Source organism: Diorhabda sublineata, chromosome X, assembly GCF_026230105.1.
Source record: "Diorhabda sublineata isolate icDioSubl1.1 chromosome X, icDioSubl1.1, whole genome shotgun sequence".
Lineage (NCBI taxonomy): Eukaryota > Metazoa > Arthropoda > Insecta > Coleoptera > Chrysomelidae > Diorhabda > Diorhabda sublineata.
This window is the reverse complement of record NC_079485.1, coordinates 15,597,596-15,615,309: the sequence shown is the minus strand read 5'-3', so window position 1 is coordinate 15,615,309 and position 17,714 is coordinate 15,597,596. Positions and strand designations below refer to the sequence as shown.

At 32.3% G+C, this 17,714-nt stretch overlaps 2 protein-coding genes across 3 annotated transcripts; one reads left to right on the top strand and one right to left on the bottom strand.

Moving 5' to 3' along the window:
• Nucleotides 1-10,819: 10,819 nt before the first annotated feature.
• Nucleotides 10,820-12,334, bottom strand: LOC130451550 (MYG1 protein). The gene is made up of 6 exons (XM_056790637.1): nucleotides 12,186-12,334; nucleotides 11,971-12,130; nucleotides 11,783-11,922; nucleotides 11,404-11,734; nucleotides 11,108-11,349; nucleotides 10,820-11,051 (listed from the first exon to the last, which is right to left on the bottom strand). Exons 1-6 carry the CDS (start codon nucleotides 12,254-12,256, stop codon nucleotides 10,874-10,876), a joined length of 1,122 nt encoding a protein of 373 aa, XP_056646615.1. The 5' UTR covers nucleotides 12,257-12,334; the 3' UTR covers nucleotides 10,820-10,873.
• Nucleotides 12,335-12,557: 223 nt separating this feature from the next.
• LOC130451549 (ubiquitin carboxyl-terminal hydrolase calypso) lies at nucleotides 12,558-15,174 on the top strand. 2 transcript variants are annotated; one of them, XM_056790636.1, is made up of 5 exons: nucleotides 12,561-13,142; nucleotides 13,195-13,565; nucleotides 13,650-13,959; nucleotides 14,015-14,244; nucleotides 14,309-15,174. In XM_056790636.1, exons 1-5 carry the CDS (start codon nucleotides 12,629-12,631, stop codon nucleotides 14,333-14,335), a joined length of 1,452 nt encoding a protein of 483 aa, XP_056646614.1. In that variant the 5' UTR covers nucleotides 12,561-12,628; the 3' UTR covers nucleotides 14,336-15,174. The 2 variants fall into 2 exon arrangements, with proteins under 2 accessions (XP_056646613.1, XP_056646614.1); XM_056790635.1 differs by having other exon boundaries at nucleotides 12,558-13,142; nucleotides 14,015-15,172.
• Nucleotides 15,175-17,714: the final 2,540 nt, after the last annotated feature.

Below are 17,714 nucleotides of genomic sequence, written 5' to 3'. Positions count from 1 at the left end.
TCCTTATAATAAAGAAACTGTTGCCACAAACTTCTGGCAAATAAAAAATGCAAACTGGCCTGAGTTTACCTCTCTCTCCGAAGCATTCTTATCATCTTTGATCATTTCTACGAATATAAACGATACGCTAGATATGTTCAATAAGAGCATACTTGCGGCTGCCGAGGTTCACATTGGTAAAACGGTATTTTCCTCGGCATGTAGGGCTGTTCCATGGTGGAGTCAGGATTGTGCGAATGCCATACGTGAATCAAAACATGCTCTTGGTAGGTTTAGACGTCACAAAACACGAGAAAACCTTATTGTACATAAAAGACTTAAAGCTAAATTCATTGTCAAGCAAAGCAAGAAATCTGCTTGGCAAAGTTATACTTCATCCCTTACCTACAATACAGACCCCAGCCAAGTTTGAAAAAAAATGCACAAATCCAAGGCAAAAAAACTAATATCAAAATTCCTTCTTTATTATCTAACGATCTGCTTATCACCGACCGCCAAAAAATCTCTGACACACTCGCACAACATTTTGAAGAAAATTCCAGCATCTATAATCCGGCATCCGATTTTCATAACTCACATATTCAGACCTCCCCCACACTCCAGATAAATCCTCTCGATATTGCGTCTGTCAATGCTCCTATTAATTTAAATGAATTAAAATTCGCGCTATCGTCCTGCAAAAATTCTGCTGCCGGTCCTGATGATGTCCTGTATATATTTCTAAAAAAACTATCAAACTCGTCCCTCTCCAAGCACCTTGACATGCACGGCGCAACTTTATAATCATTCCAATTAAAAAGTCTTTCCGTCCAATCTCACTAACTTGCAAACACCATGAAAAAATAATAAATAGAAGACTCCAATGGTTCCTTGAAAAATACAAACTTATTCCCGACGCACAATCGGGTTTTCGACGTAATCGATCGACATACGACAACCTTGTTCTCTTGCAAACAAATATCTCCTCTGCATTAAATAACCATCAGGACGTCATTGCAACTATTCTCGACATTGAAGGCGCTTTTGACTCCATATCCAGAAGTGCAATACTGAATGAACTTGTAAAAAATTACTGAACGTAACCCAGCAATTAAGTTGGCAAGTAAAGTATAAAAGCTAACCTAAAAAATAAGGCGTGCCGGCTTGGCTTGTAAAGCAAATTAAAAGCAGAAATGGAATCTGAAAGTGTAAAGTTTACTTTCGCTAGATTAGACAACAACAATTATCAAAATTGGAAATTTAGAATTAAAATGTTGCTTACACGAGAAGGAAATTGGTCTGTTGTAGAAGAGGCAATACCAAATGAACCATCTGTTGAATGGAAACGTAAAGATGAAAAAGCACAAGCTACAATTTCATTAAGTATCGAAGACAATCAGATAGCACACATTTATAAATGCAAGAATGTGAAAGAAATGTAGAATGAACTGCAAAAGGTACATGAAAGAAATAATTTAAGTAACAAGTTGTATTTATTGAGGAAGCTGTATCAGTCTAGACTTGAAAATAAACCATCGCATGAATACATTAAAGAAATACTAGAATTAGTTGAAAGACTACGAGGAGTTGGTGAGACTATTAAGGATTTCCATGTAGCCGCATTATTGTTAGGTGGATTTCCAGAAAGTTATTCCACATTAGTAACAGCATTAGATGCTAGGCCAGATGATGAATTGACTCTTGAATATGTAAAGGGAAAACTAATGGATGAGTATAAAAGAAAAGAAGATACCAGTTCAACAGAGACGGCATTAAATACAAATAAAAAGTTTTCGAAGGAGATGAAAGAAAAAATAGAATGTTATTATTGTCATAGAAAAGGTCACTACAAAAAAGATTATTTTTTCATGAAGAAAGACAGAAATAACGGAAAGCAACATGCCAAAGTAACTGTTGAAGGTGATGAGTTGTCTGACTCAGTTTTTTGTTTCAATGTTTCCTGTAACAGTAAAAATAATCTAGAATGGTATATTGATTCAGGGGCTACAAGTCGCATGTCAAATAATCCAGAATTATTTATTAAATTGGACTATTCAAAGTTAAATAAAATTATAGTTGCAAATGGACAGGAAATGCAAGTCAAAGGTAAAGGTGATATTTTAGTAAAAACAGAAATTTCAGGTAAATGCATAAGTTTAAAATTTAAAGATGTTTTATTTGTACCTGAGCTAAGCAATAATCTGTTATCGGTGTCTAAAATTACAAAAGCTGGTTATAACATAAAGTTTGATGATTGTAATTGTTATATAGAAATTAATAATTCTATTATAGCCACAGGAAAATACTGTAATGGTTTATATAAATTAAACATGTTTTCAGAAAAAGTAAATATTGTAAAAACGTGTGAGGAAATCAATAATTGTATACATACATGGCATAGACGTTTAGGTCACAGAAGCCCTGATGATATAAAAATGATAGTAAGTAAAGATTTAGCTATTGGCATAAAAATAAATGATTGTGGTCAGAAAAAACAATGTGTCACTTGTATTGAAGGTAAATTAATGAGGAAATCTTTTCCTAAAAAATCAGAAAGTAAGACGTTTAAAGCTCTTGATTTAATCCATAGTGGAGGTGAAAACTTTGAGGAAATTAATGATCAAGAAATTGTAACCAGATCAGGAAGGGTGTCAAAGAAAAGAAATTATGAAGGTTACATTTCATACAATGTGATGAATAAGGAAACTTATAATGAAATGCAAGATCCAAAGACCGTAGATGAAGCGATGTCAAGAAGTGACCGAAGAAATTGGGAAAAAGCAATGGAACGAGAGTACGAATCATTAATGAAAAATGAGGCATGGATTTTAGTAGACCGTCCATCAAACAAAAATGTTGTGCAAAATAAGTGGGTGTTTTGTTTAAAAAGGAATTCAAATAAGATATAAAGCACGGCTAGTTGCAAAGGGTTTCACACAAACCTTTGGTATAGATTATTTTGAAACTTTTTCACCTGTAGTTAGATACTCTACAATAAGAATATTGTTTGCTTTATCTGTAGAATTAAGTTTAGATATTGACCACTAAGACGTAGAAACTGCATTTTTAAACGGAAACTTGGATGAAGAAATTTACATGGTGCAACCTGAGGGGTTTATTCTAAAAAATAATGAAAATAAAGTATGTTTATTAAAAAAGGCTATATATGGATTAAAACAATCCTCCAGAATTTGGAATATTAAAGTAAAAAATGTCTTAAAAGACTTAGGTTTTCAGCAATCAAGTTTTGAACCATGTATATTTTTCCAAAACAAGGACAAATTTATAATTCTAGTGGCCCTTTATGTTGATGATTTTTTAATTTGTTCAAATTCCTCAGTTTTTAAAACCAACCTCAAACAGGAATTGTCAAAACAATTTAAACTTAAAGACTTGGGGCCAATCAAATATTTTTTAGGTTTAAATATTGATTTTGACAAACAAAACAATATGATTAAAGTTAATCAGAGGAACTATATTTTAGAATTATTAGAGCGTTTCAAGTTAGGTGATGCTAAAACTGTTTTGACTCTTATTGAAGTCGGTTTAAAATTGAAGCCAACCACTAATGAAAAACCGAATGTACCGTATCAGAATTTAATTGGTTCATTAATGTACTTGGCAGTCCATACAAGACCAGATATATCATTTAGTATTAGTTATTTGAGTCAATTTAATTCAAGTTTCAGTATTGAGCACTGGAAACATGCAAAACGGGTATTAAAATACTTAAAAGGGACCTTGGACAAAAGCCTAATTTTTTGTAAATCAGACAAAAATTTGTATGGTTATGTAGATGCAGATTTCTCAAATGATATAAATGACAGGAAATCATATTCAGGATTCTTTCTAAAAATGAGTAATGCTCCAATCTCTTGGGAATCCAAGAAACAATCTTGTGTTGCACTTTCTAGTACTGAGTCCGAGTATATCGCCATTACTGAAGCATCTAAAGAAGCCATATTTGTTAGTGGTTTTTTAAATGAGTTTTGTGAGACTAAGCCCGTAATTCTTTTCAATGACAGCCAAAGTGCACAAAAATTGTTAAAAAACCCTGTTTACCATAACAGAACTAAACATATAGACACTAAGTACCATTTTGTAAGGGAAGTAATTGAAAAAAAATTTGGTTGAAATTAAATACATGCCTACTGAAAAAATGGTAGCAGATCTTTTAACAAAAGGGCTGCATAATCCCAAGCATATTTTTTGTACTAAAAATATTGGTCTAAATTAATTGCTGGTTTAAGGGGTAGTGTTGTAAAAAATTACTGAACGTAACCCAGCAATTAAGTTGGCTAGGATGATTATTATGTCAAAAAAAAATGGTTACTTTCAGATTCAAGTCATTTTGTGTAGTTTTACTTCTAATATAATAAAAGTATAGAAGAACCTGTATAAATTTCTTTTATTTATACTATAGAAGAAACGAATATTACAACAGAACTTACTCAATACAATTTACAAAGTAACATATTATCATTCATCCATAATTTCCTAACTGATAGAATTTTCCGTAAACGGTAAGCTCTCCCTTCCTCATCCACAAAATACTGGCATCCCTCAAGGTTCAGTATTAAGCTCTACTTTATTTATCCCCACAATAAATGAGCTATGTGACAACTTCCCATCTCCCGTAAAATATATCCAATACGCTGATGACCTAATCATTTATTGCCATGGTAAATACGTCCCCTCTACATGCCAACTGCTCCAAAACGCAATAAATCTACTACAAGAGAGATCCCCCTACCTAGGATTATCATTTTCCCGAAACAAATCCATACTGATAAAATTCTCTCGAAGAACATCTATTCAATCACCTCAAATTTTCTTTGATAACTCCCCTCTACCTATTGTGAATCAGTGCAAAATCCTTGGTATGACTTTTGATTCTCGACTCAACTGGAATCACTATATTCATGATGTAAAAGGCATTTGCCTAAAGAGGCTGAACATAATTAAAACCCTTAGCCACCATCAATGGGGCTCCAACGAAACTATACTGCTAAGAGTTTACAGAGCTCTCATACGCTCAAAGCTTGACTATGGTTGTTTTATCTATATGTCCGCTTCCAAACCTAAAACTGACTTATTGAACTCTGTACACAACACCGCTCTTCGCCTTTGCCTTGGTGCCTTTCGCTCAAGTCCCGCCGCTAGTGTCAATATTGAAGCTAATGAGCCACCACTATCCTTAAGACGACAATCCCTTCTGTCATATGCTGCTAAAGTATCTTCCAATCCTTCTAATCCCGTCCATTCGCTACTTATCACCACTTTCGTACCTATCAACTCACGAACAACTGTAAATTCAATCCCTCAATTGCTCACACCTCTACTCCAAAATACCAACCTCTCGTTGTCCTTTCCACTTTCTTTGCATACTTCTCTTCCTTGGATAAAAAATATTCCCATAGTAGATACCTCACTAACCATCTACAATAAACACGAATCCCCTAGCGTTCTTGTAGAGAAAGCATTCTTGGAAATTCTGCATAAAAAATCCTTCGACCTAATTCTCCATACGGATGCCTCCAAAGCTGAATCCGGTGTGGGTTTCGCAGTCATTACAAACCACGAACTCATAAGTTCTTTCCGCTTACCCTCGACGTGTAGTGTTTACACTGGTGAACTTTACAGTATCCTTCAAGCTTTCAAATATATTTCTCCTCCCCATAAACATATCGCCATATGTACTGACTCTCTTTCATCCATACAGTCAATCACAACCATATTCACCGACCATCCAATAGTCCAAAACATTCATGACATCTACCAATCTCTCATTGCTCTTGATATAAGTCTCCCTCATCTAGCATCCATCGCACACTGGAATTGCTGGAAACGAATGTGCCGATCGCCATGCTAAAGAAGCCACAAAGAATCATCCTGAATTCCCAGTTCTGCTGGCTGATGATTTGAAGATTAACTTCAAACACCTCATTAAAAAATCTTAGCACGATACATGGAGCAAGAGTGCTACAGCACTACATCACATCCACCCATCTACTTTTCACATTTCCCTAAACTTTTTGAATAGGAGAGAATCTGTGACAATAAGAAGACTTCGCATCAACCATACGAAACTTACTCACGGCATCAGAAAGTCGTCCTATCTGCCAAACTTGTCAAGTTCCTGTGACTGTTACGCACATCCTCACCGACTACAGAGAATATTCTACCGCAATTCAACAGTTTGATTTGAAAACCAACCTCAAGGAGACACTTAACTGCCCGACGGAAATAAGGAAAATCGTGGAGTTTCTTAAAGCCACCAAGCTGTATAAGAAAATATAATTTAATTTATGCATTGTAATAGATTTTGTAACAGTCCTGTATTTAACTTATTATTGTTTTTGTGTGCCAATGACCAGCGCTGTCGAGGCACGTTAAACTGAAACAAAAAAAATTCTATTGAAGAGTTGAGGTAACGCAAAATTCTCTTGACTGCATTCCAAGTGCTGTTGGTAAGTTTATCCAAATAACGACTAAGTAGTGATACACTTTGACATATATCTGGTCTGGTAGTTATTGAAATGTACATAAGACTGCAAATTAATCTTCTATATGACTTATTTTCTATAATTAGTTCATTTTCAGGTATGATAAAATTTACTTCCATTGGTGTCGAAATCGATCTTGTTTCTTTCTTTCAAATTCTTTTTAAAAGTCGTTTTATCATTTTGGTCTGATGTACTTTTATTCCTTTTTTTGTAAATTCAATCTGCATTCCTAAGAATAATTGAACTTTACTCATTTGTTTTACTTTAAATTCGCTATAAAGATCTCCAATTAAGGTGTCTATGAATTCTTCTTTTCCTATAATCAAAGCATCATCTACATATAGCACTAAGTATACTTGATCTTTAAAATACAAATAATCATATTCAGATCTTTTAAACTGCAACTTTGTCATAATTTCATTAAACTTAATGTTCCAACATTTTGGTGAACTTAAAAGTCCGTACAATGCTCTATTTAATTTAAAATATTGATTTGTACTTTTTAGACCTTGAGGTTTCTTCATATATATATATCTTTGTCTAAAAATCCATTTAAAAATGCTGTAGGTACATCCACTTGATTAATAGTATATCTTTCAACTGCCACTGAGAGCATTAAGCGTATTGTTGAAATTCTGCACACTGGAGCATAATCAAATTCCATACCTTGTTGAGGTTCTTGAAACCCCCGTACTATTAATCGAGACTTCTTAGTACCATCCTCTTTTATTTTAAAAATCCATTTTGTTTCGATAGCTTTGACATCCTCAGGTAGTTCATTTACTTCTATCCATGTTTCCAATTTCTTGTGGGATTCTTTCTCAATATATTCTCGCCATTCTGGTTCTTTAATAGCTTCTTGATAGATTTCTGGTTTCCCTGTTACTGAACTAAGGAAACAATAAGCGATATATATGTCGTAATCTTCTAAATATCCTGGCCTTTTTACATTTCTACCTGATCTGGTTAATGACAATTCTGGCAATGCAACATTTTCTTGAGTATTATCTTCATTGTCTGAACTATCTGATATAGAATCATTATCTCTTTGTAAATTTTCTTCTGAAGTTTCCTCTATAATCTCTCTTGGTTCACATATCACCTGTTGCTTATTTGTTTCTTTATTCTGATTAATCGCTTTAAATTCCATTATAGATTCATCAAATTTCACATCTCTGGACCGTATAATTTTTCTTTCATCCGGTAACCACAATCTCCATCTACCACCGCAATAACCAACCATAATTCACTTCTTTGCTTGAGCGTCTAGTTTATTTCCTTTTGGTAATGGTATGTACCATGAACGACATCCAAAAAGTTTTGTCAAATCATTTCTTTTATTCCATATTTTCGATGGTGTCACTTCTCAATATTAATGTCCCGAGTGCATGTCAAATTGTCGATAATTTAATTTTCTCGAGTGCGCGAATGCGCACGAGAGGAAATTATGAGACAATTTGACATGCACGAGAGGGCATTTTGGCAGACTATTTCCTGAGAAAAATTTAATTTAAAATAAACAATAATTGTTCCTTTTCTTAAAATATAAAATTAAAACCAAATGATGTTTATTAATCCTAGACGAAAATTTGGCACTAGTGCAAATTATCGATAATTTGCACTAGTGCAGTATTATCGCTGAAATTTGATCGTTGCTAGGTAAACATAAAATATTACAGTTTTTTGGTTGGCTTAAATTTTTCGAAGGAAATAGTCTGGATAATACTTTAGATGGCAGGTGATTTAATTCATAACTTGAAGCCTTAAGAGCCTCGTACCACAATTCTTTAGGCATACCGGAATCTATTATTTTGCTACAGTGTATGTAGCATTGTATACTCCAAAATAATCCTTTTCTTCTTGCAGGATTCTTTAGATCTATTTGTTATAAATTCACCACTGTTATCTAATCTAATTGCTTTAACATTTACTTCTTTTTGCCTTTCCAATTCTACTATATAATCTTCCAAATTTTTATCAGCTTCATTTTTTGTTTTGAGAGTTTTAATTGGACCACAAACATCGCTGTGGATCAATTCGCCAATTTTAGTTGATTTTCTTTCTCTATCAGTAAATGGGCATCTTGTACCTTTACCTTCCATACATGTAGAGCAAATTTTATTTTCTGATGGTAATCTTAACTGAATTAAAACATATTTTCCAGCATGACCCAGTCTTCTGTGCCATATATCTTCAACTAATATAACATTACATTTCTCATCTTCATGTCTTATTTTGTCAAGTATCAACACATATAGACCATTCTTGTTTTTAAATTTTAAATGCAAATTTTTACCTTGTATAATCATTTTTTCTCTTTCTACTATAATTTTATGACCCATTGAGGTAATTTTCGAAAGTGATAACAAATTATGTTTCATATTTTGAACCATCAATCCTTCCAAACAAAACTTTTGTCCTTGAGTTTCTGTTTTCAGAGTTCCTATTTTATTTGCTTGTAAAATGTCACCATTTGCAATATGAATGGTTACGTTCGTGTCTAGCTTTCTTATATTAACCATATACTTTTCTAGTTCCTCTTTCAAGAAGTGATTACTTGCTCCAGAATCCAAAATCATTGTCATTTTTCCATTTGTTTCAGAACATAAATTTGCTGCATACAGCTGCACTTCTTCCTCTTCTTCTTTTATAACGTTAGCTTGCCCTGAATTTTGAATATATGATCTTTCTCTTCCTCTATTTCTTATTCTTCCTCTTCCACGTCCTTTGTAACCACCTCTACCTCTGTCTCGCTTAGGACATTGTGAAAACCAATGTTCTTGGCTTCCACATTTATAGCACCCATTTGAAGCTTTAAAACTATATTCTGTAGTGTCTGACTGTGAATTATTTCTAAGTTCTTCATCTAACAGTCTAGCTTTAATGAAATCTAACTTTTTCTATTGTTTCCAAAACAGTGGCTATATTATTGTATTTTGGCGGTAAAGCAAATAATAAAAGACATACTTTATCTCCTTCATCTAATATAGATCCCATATCTTTGAGATCTCTTATAGTTGTATCAAATTTTGAAAATAGGTCTTCCATTTTTTCAAATTCCTCATTTTTCATAGTTAATAATTTTCTTCATAATGCCATCTTAGTCAAAGAACTTGTCCTTACAAACACATTTTTAAGTGCCTCAATTTGTTCTTTGGCCGTTATGCATTCTTTAGTAATATCTAAATGCTTATCTGATGTACCCAGAATAATAATAGAGTGAGCTTTTGCATCTTTACACTCCCATTCATCCTTCTCTTTTCTACTTGCTGTTGAGTCTGGTAGATTACCATCTATTGCCTCTAAACACTTATCTTTTCCGCATAATATTTTGATCCTAAACAGCCAGTTGCTAAAATTGTTAGCTTCTAGTATCGGTATCGTCGTATTTATAGTCTTTTTTCTAAATTCTTTCGAGACTTTTCTCTTTTGACCTTAGCATAAAACGCTAAATTTTTTCCTTGAATTTCTAAAAAATCGTAGTGGCTAGTTCTTGATGTTTGGAAATAAAACCACGCGTTTACAGACGTTCGAGGACATTTTTATGCCTTTATTAACAAAAAGTTCAACACAATTGAAATATTTATAAATCAAATTGCAAATATTCATGAGGGGTAAATCATAGTGAATCAAAATGCTATAAAACAATCGATTTTTTTGTATATTTTCAAAGCTTAGACCCTTAAGTATATGTCCTTAAACCTTAAATTCGCATTATTTCCGGAGATAAGTTAGATTTTATACCGTATAAGCCGACCGACTGGAATTGTTTCTCAAAATTTAAACGCGTTTTTCCCGAAACGTACTTTTTTTGAAGTGGTTGACATGATATATCAAGTTGTACCCGACCGATTCCTTTGAAATTTGGAGGAAATTTTTTTGTATATATCTCTATCGCGTCTGCATGGATTTTAAAAAAATTTACTTTGGAGCATTTTTAAAAAATTCTAAAAGGACAAAAAAATTGATATTTTATGTGAATTATTTTTTTTTTGCTAAGGTCAATGCGATAGCAACATCCTTACAAATTAAGAGTATTTCAATTTTTTTTCTTCCAAATTACTATAAGAGCTGAAATCAAGTAAGCAAGGGTCACCGTTTTTTTGTAGCCCCCACTTTACCTATGTTTTATTGAAATTCTGATTTTTTTACAATTTATTTTTATATTCTTAAAGTCAATAAATATATAAAAAGATGAATAGTTTAAGTTTTTAATTTTTTATGCTAGTTTCAAAATTGCTCAAAATTTAGGCTTCTAGACCAGAATACCCCCTTAAGGAAGTACAATACAATATTTAATTTAAAAAATTCAATTTTTGGTAAATGAGAAACAGTTCATTGGCAAAGTACTTTTATTTAAAATTAATAACAAAATGATTTTATACAAATTATTCTCTATCGGCAATATTTGCAGATAAACTCCGTAATGCCATTTGTAAAGCACCTTCTTTTGTTTTATTCCCTCCTATAAAACCAGTGGCGTGGCAGAATAAAGATCCTTCGATCCCAGAGATTTCAATAAGTTCATCATCTCTTACACCTCTCCAGTCCTTATGCAAAAATACTCTGGAATAAATAATGATTGAAAGCTACAAAGTATATAAGGAAAGTATTAGTCAAACCTGCATATAAAACTGTCTGGTTGTATCGGTACAGCTTGAACTCTCCAGGAACCTCCAACATCATTGAAAATTACAAATTTAATTTCTCCCACAATTCCCATTTCTTCTTCTAATGCAAATAAATGGTCTTTCCATGGACATCTTTCACCTATCAGTATTATTTCTCCACTTTTATCTACCTTACTTCTGTTTTCTATTGATTTTTTAACAATTTCCTTTGCAGGCCACCATATGGTAACACTCTACAAAAAATTAATGTAAAATTGATTAAAAAATTTAAAATAAATACAACTTACTTCAGTTACTCTTTCACTGAATTCTGAACCTACAAGTTCCATTGCTTTGTAAAATATTTCATCTGATGGCAAAGGATTTGGTGAATTCCATTCGGGGTTTAACCTATGAACCCTTGCACTTAAATGAGTATTTATTCTAAATTTTGGTTTGCCTTCAGTGAACATGGGAACACCATTATCTATAGCATCTAATTCTTCTACAAAACTTTCATAAATATACCCATAAACGGACCTCAAACATTCACTGCTTGCTGTTATATTTTGCTTTTCCAATATTTTAATTATTACTTCAATACCGAAATGTGCATACACCAAACCTGCTGAACTCAACCTAGAAATAATAGTAAATTATACAAGAAACAGAAATAAAAATACATACTTTATAGATTTATTTTTAATTAAGTCTGATCGCACAGTACTTATAGTGTGTTCAAAACTTCTCTGATGATGATCATATCGATGTTTCTTTGGGTCGTATTCTCCTCCGACATCAACTACTATATCACAATTTCCTAAAATCTAATCAAAATATGCTATCACATTTTTTCAGAAGCATTTAACACTCACAAATTGATCTCTTGTTCTTATGATTTCGGCATCTTCGTATTCTGGTAACTGTTTTAACATATAACATGCCAATGCCTCGTCGCAATGGAAGACACCGCTATGCGTACCGATTTTCTTTGATACTTTAGGATTTTTTGGACCTGTAGCCATAATCGAGAACCTAAAAGAAAGGTAACTGAAACGTTTCACTTCAATAACTGAATATGTAAACCAACCCGTTCCACACGTGTGTCCCAACGCCGGAAGAGATACGAATAATTTCATATATCTTGGCGCTAAGAGCCATATATACAATCAACTATTTATCTTGACAATTTAAATTATAAAAATTTTCATTTTGATGTTTGACGTGATTTCTAGGCAGTTTTCAGTATGGTTTAAATTATTATGGTTAATGTGATTATTTAACCGAGCTGTGTCATCACTTCTAAAAGAAATAAATTTAAGATGTCTAAAGAAACTTAAAGATTGCAAATTTAATCATGATTTTTCGTTTTTTAATAACAATGTAGGATAAATGATACGTCGTTATGACGTCAATTTTGAATTAGTGATTTAATGCTTAGCCCTCAATAACATTTGACATTTATTTTTGATTTTTAGGTTATCCAACTTTCAATTTAATTTGTTTACTTGTCTAATAAACTGGATAATTAAAATGCCTGTAGATATAAAAGAACTTACCGAAGGATGGCTCGAACTAGAAAGTGATCCAGGTCTATTCACTCTTCTTTTAGAAGATTTCGGGGTTAAAGGTGTACAAGTGGAAGAAATATACGACCTAAACAAGCCATTAGATAGTCCAGTTTATGGTTTTATTTTTTTATTTCGGTGGGTGGAAGAGAGGAGGTCACGGCGTAAAGTCGTGGAACAAAATGAAACTTTCGTTAAGGATGAAGATATTGTGAATAATATATTTTTTGCTCAACAAATGGTACCAAATAGTTGTGCAACTCATGCATTGATTTCAATTTTATTAAATTGTCCAAATATACATTTGGGAGAGACGCTTGCTAGGCTAAAAGCTCATACACAAGGTATGAGTCCTGACAATAAAGGTTGGGCAATAGGAAATACCCCAGAGCTAGCTTGTGCACATAATTCACATGCAATGCCACAAGCGAAAAGAAGATTGGAAAAAGGAAGTGGTGTAACAACTGGGCGCTTCACAGGTGTGTTATCACAGATACTCGTGAAACGTAGTTATATTTATTTTTTTTGTAGGAGAAGCATTTCATTTTGTAAGTTTTGTCCCAATTGGAGGAAGGTTATTTGAACTAGATGGATTAAAACCTTACCCTATAGATCATGGTCCATGTAATGATATGGAATGGACAGATAAATTTAGGAGTGTTATTACAGATAGATTAGGTATAACTGCAGATGAATATAATGAAATAAGATTTAATTTAATGGCTGTAGTTCCCGATAGACGATTAGCCATCCAGCATAAGCTTAAAATGTTAAGAACAAATAAACAGATAGTTTTAGATGCCCTACAGCATTTAGTTAAAATTAAAGATAAGGGAGGTGGAATCAAAAATGAAACTTCTATACAAGCTGGAAAACATTCTATAACTAATAACGTTGATGAAGTAAGCCTCTTTAATGTTTCTTTTATTTGAAATTTTTTTCAATAAGTTCCTAGTTGAATGATTAGAGATTTAATTTTTCATTAGTCTGCAGAATCAACTAAAGAAGAAATCTCTGAAGAAGAAGCAAAAAATACTAAACCTGAAACATCATCTACTACTAGTAAAGTTACTCTTTGTCCTTTAGACTATGCAACACCTTTAACAATACAAACTTCACCTGCTCCCAGTACATCAGGTACTGATACTCCTTCTGATCTCGGATCTGCTTTCAATTCTCCTACACAAACATGGAATTGGGCTAACTCTGCAGCTGGTCAAAATAGTCCTACTTCAAAGGATTTAAAACGGTTTGTTGTTCTCAGAATGGCTGAACAAGAAGATAATGAAAAAAGTGGTAAATAACTTGCACTGAACCTCGCCAAGGATTGTTTAATTTAGTATTTCTTTAGTTTCTAGAATTAATACTGAAGCTCCAGAACACAAATCTGGCCGAGGTCATGCTAGAGTACATACAAGTGATGGAGATCCTGTAATAGCAGAGAAGAAAAATCAAGAGCTTCTAGAGCCACACACTTTTGCTCCTAAAGACCTTCTGGCATTACTACGTAACCTCGAAAATGAAATCTGCATGTGTGAGATGAGTTTGAAAGATGAAAATGACAAACAGAACAAATATAAGGTAGATGATAGTAGAAGAACTCATAATTATGATGAATTTATTTGTACCTTCCTTTCAATGTTAGCTGAACAAGGAAAATTGGCTGATCTAGTTGAATTAAATCTTGTTGTACCAAAGAGACCTAACAATTCTACTCCTGTACCCAAAGCAACTAAAAAGAAGAAAGATGGAGGAAAAAGAAAGAAAAAAGGGAGATCCAAAGTGAAAAAAAGACGTTAATATTTTTTTTACTTTATTTATTTTCTTTTTACTTATACTTTATACACTTATTATATATTTACTAAATAAAAATGCTATACACAATGTTATTGAGTTACAATCCCCCTCCAGATCTGTCTGCTCAAAATGAACTAATTAATATATCGTCATGTGGTTTTCCCCCCATAGATTTATAAGAAAAGTTAAGGTTGACAAATATCAATTGTAGGAAGTGTTGAAAAAATCTAACTATCTGGGAGTTTCCATTGTGAATTCTGCTTAGCCCCTTTAAGATGTGAGAAAGCAATACTTGGTGTGGGGTTGTTATCAACCCGAAGATAATAAAAAGCCAATATGAACTAAGTTGAACCGACACAAGGTTGGACAAGGTTGATAGAAACCAAAATTACGTTCATAATGTTTTACATTTAAAAGTTAGTTTAGGAAAAGGCGTGAATTGTTTACTATTAGTCTCAGACAATCATAAGCAGAGGCCATGAAGGAAAATATATATAAATAGCTATTAGGCATATAAAATAGTTGTATTCCCGATTAGAGTAAGTCTTTACAATAATCGCCTGAGTCTAGGAAACAGTTGTTTACATTAAATTTGGATTTCTTCAAGTACAGACATCAATGTTTTGGAGTTCACGACATATAAACATGAGTAATGGCTCTTTTCGTTAAAAAGTTTTGATTCTTTAATTAATTAATCGAGCCCCTAAATTATTATTCTCATAAACATTTATTTACAGCTCATCTATTTAGTTCGGATAATAATTCAATATTACCTTTGTTCGAGGGTCAAATTCAGAATAATTTAAGACCAATCGCATGCGCACTTTCAATATTGTCGTCTTCGGTGTGGGGGGGCGGTGAAGTCTTCAACTCGCGTACGACAATTTTGAAAATGCGCATGCGATTGGTCCAAGAATTATTCGGAATTTGACCCGTTAATAGAGCTGTTTATTTATGGAGTGTAGAGAAGGAGGAACGTCTCTGGGTTAAAAAATGTGAGCTGATTTTTGATGGGTAAATAGGTGGCGCTGATTATAGAGGGTATTCGCTTGAATTTTACGCGCTGATTTGAAAATAACTGTATAGTAATGCTTTAAATAATGCACCGTGATAATGAAATTAGTAGTATTAAAATAATGAAACGATTAACAAAACAGAATCTCGTTAAATTAACTTTATTATTTAGCTATTTATTTGGTTTAGATAATACATATATTCTAATATGAAAAAAAAGTAGAATCATGTAACAATAATGAAATAGTATAAAAAAACATTTTGGTTGATTAAAATAAAATATTGAATTTTATCCGTAACTAATATAATAATTATAGCGATATAATTAGATCAATAAAAATAATAGAATAATAAAAAAAATATTTCGGTTCATAAAAATAAAATATTGAACTTTATTAGCAACTAATATAATAGTTATAGTCATATAAAAATATCAATAAGAATAATAAAATAATGGAAAATAAAACATTTTGGTTCATGGAAATAAAATATTGAACTCTATCCGCAACAAATATAATAATTATACTTAGTTTTTTTTAAATATCATTGGTAATTAGCTTATGCAAGCAGGTACAGAAATATATCAAGTTCTTAATAAAAAATAAAAATCTAATAAGATATTAAGGATTGCACAGCTTTTCACATGAATATAATCAAACGTCAGTCACAACTTTGATAATTTCTTATACAGTAAGTGTTTAACTTCAGATCTCAATCCCATAGTACAATCAGCGCCACGTATTATCCCTACAGAATTCAGACCATATTTTAAACGTACCGTCCATAAGAGATGTTCCTCCTTCTTTACACTCCATATGTGGAACGTATATCACCTATTTTTGTGGTTATGTAAGTACGAACAAATTACATCAATAAATATATGGAGTGTAGAGAAGGAGGAACATCTCTTATGGACGGTACGTTTAAAATATGGTCTGAATTCTGTAGGGATAATACGTGGCGCTGATTGTACTATGGGATTGAGATCTGAAGTTAAACACTTACTGTATAAGAAATTATCAAAGTTGTGACTGACGTTTGATTATATTCATGTGAAAAGCTGTGCAATCCTTAATATCTTATTAGATTTTTATTTTTTATTAAGAACTTGATATATTTCTGTACCTGCTTGCATAAGCTAATTACCAATGATATTTAAAAAAAACTAAGTATAATTATTATATTTGTTGCGGATAGAGTTCAATATTTTATTTCCATGAACCAAAATGTTTTATTTTCCATTATTTTATTATTCTTATTGATATTTTTATATGACTATAACTATTATATTAGTTGCTAATAAAGTTCAATATTTTATTTTTATGAACCGAAATATTTTTTTTATTATTCTATTATTTTTATTGATCTAATTATATCGCTATAATTATTATATTAGTTACGGATAAAATTCAATATTTTATTTTAATCAACCAAAATGTTTTTTTATACTATTTCATTATTGTTACATGATTCTACTTTTTTTTCATATTAGAATATATGTATTATCTAAACCAAATAAATAGCTAAATAATAAAGTTAATTTAACGAGATTCTGTTTTGTTAATCGTTTCATTATTTTAATACTACTAATTTCATTATCACGGTGCATTATTAAAAGCATTACTATACAGTTATTTTCAAATCAGCGCGTAAAATTCAAGCGAATACCCTCTATAATCAGCGCCACCTATTTACCCATCAAAAATCAGCTCACATTTTTTAACCCAGAGACGTTCCTCCTTCTCTACACTCCATAGTTCCACAGATCATTAGGTTGTTTGTGGCTAAGTTTGCAAATCCCTTATTTTAAGACTATGGTTATTTCCCTAGGATGATGATGATGACTTCGTGCATTGTGCGCCATGCTTGTTTTTCCAATTTCAATTTAACAAATATGGACATTTTTTATAAATATATTTATTGTATCTTAAAATATGCACTCTTCCCTTGCTCATTTGCCACTTATAATTCATCGTATAACCGCCGCAAGTGTAATACTTTTATATGGACAGTTTCTATAAGCTGAAGCTGTTCCGACTAAGGAAGACAGAATGATAATGACTTCTCTATCCTCCAGCTCGGTTCTGCGCATTCTCAAATATGCGCAGTATAGATAGTGTCTCGAACAAGAGAGAAGATGAATATTGTCGGCACCGTAATGTAGGGACGTTTTTTTCCCATACCATCTGTCTATATAGGAGAATTACATATATGGTATCATACATTTTTATATTAAAATA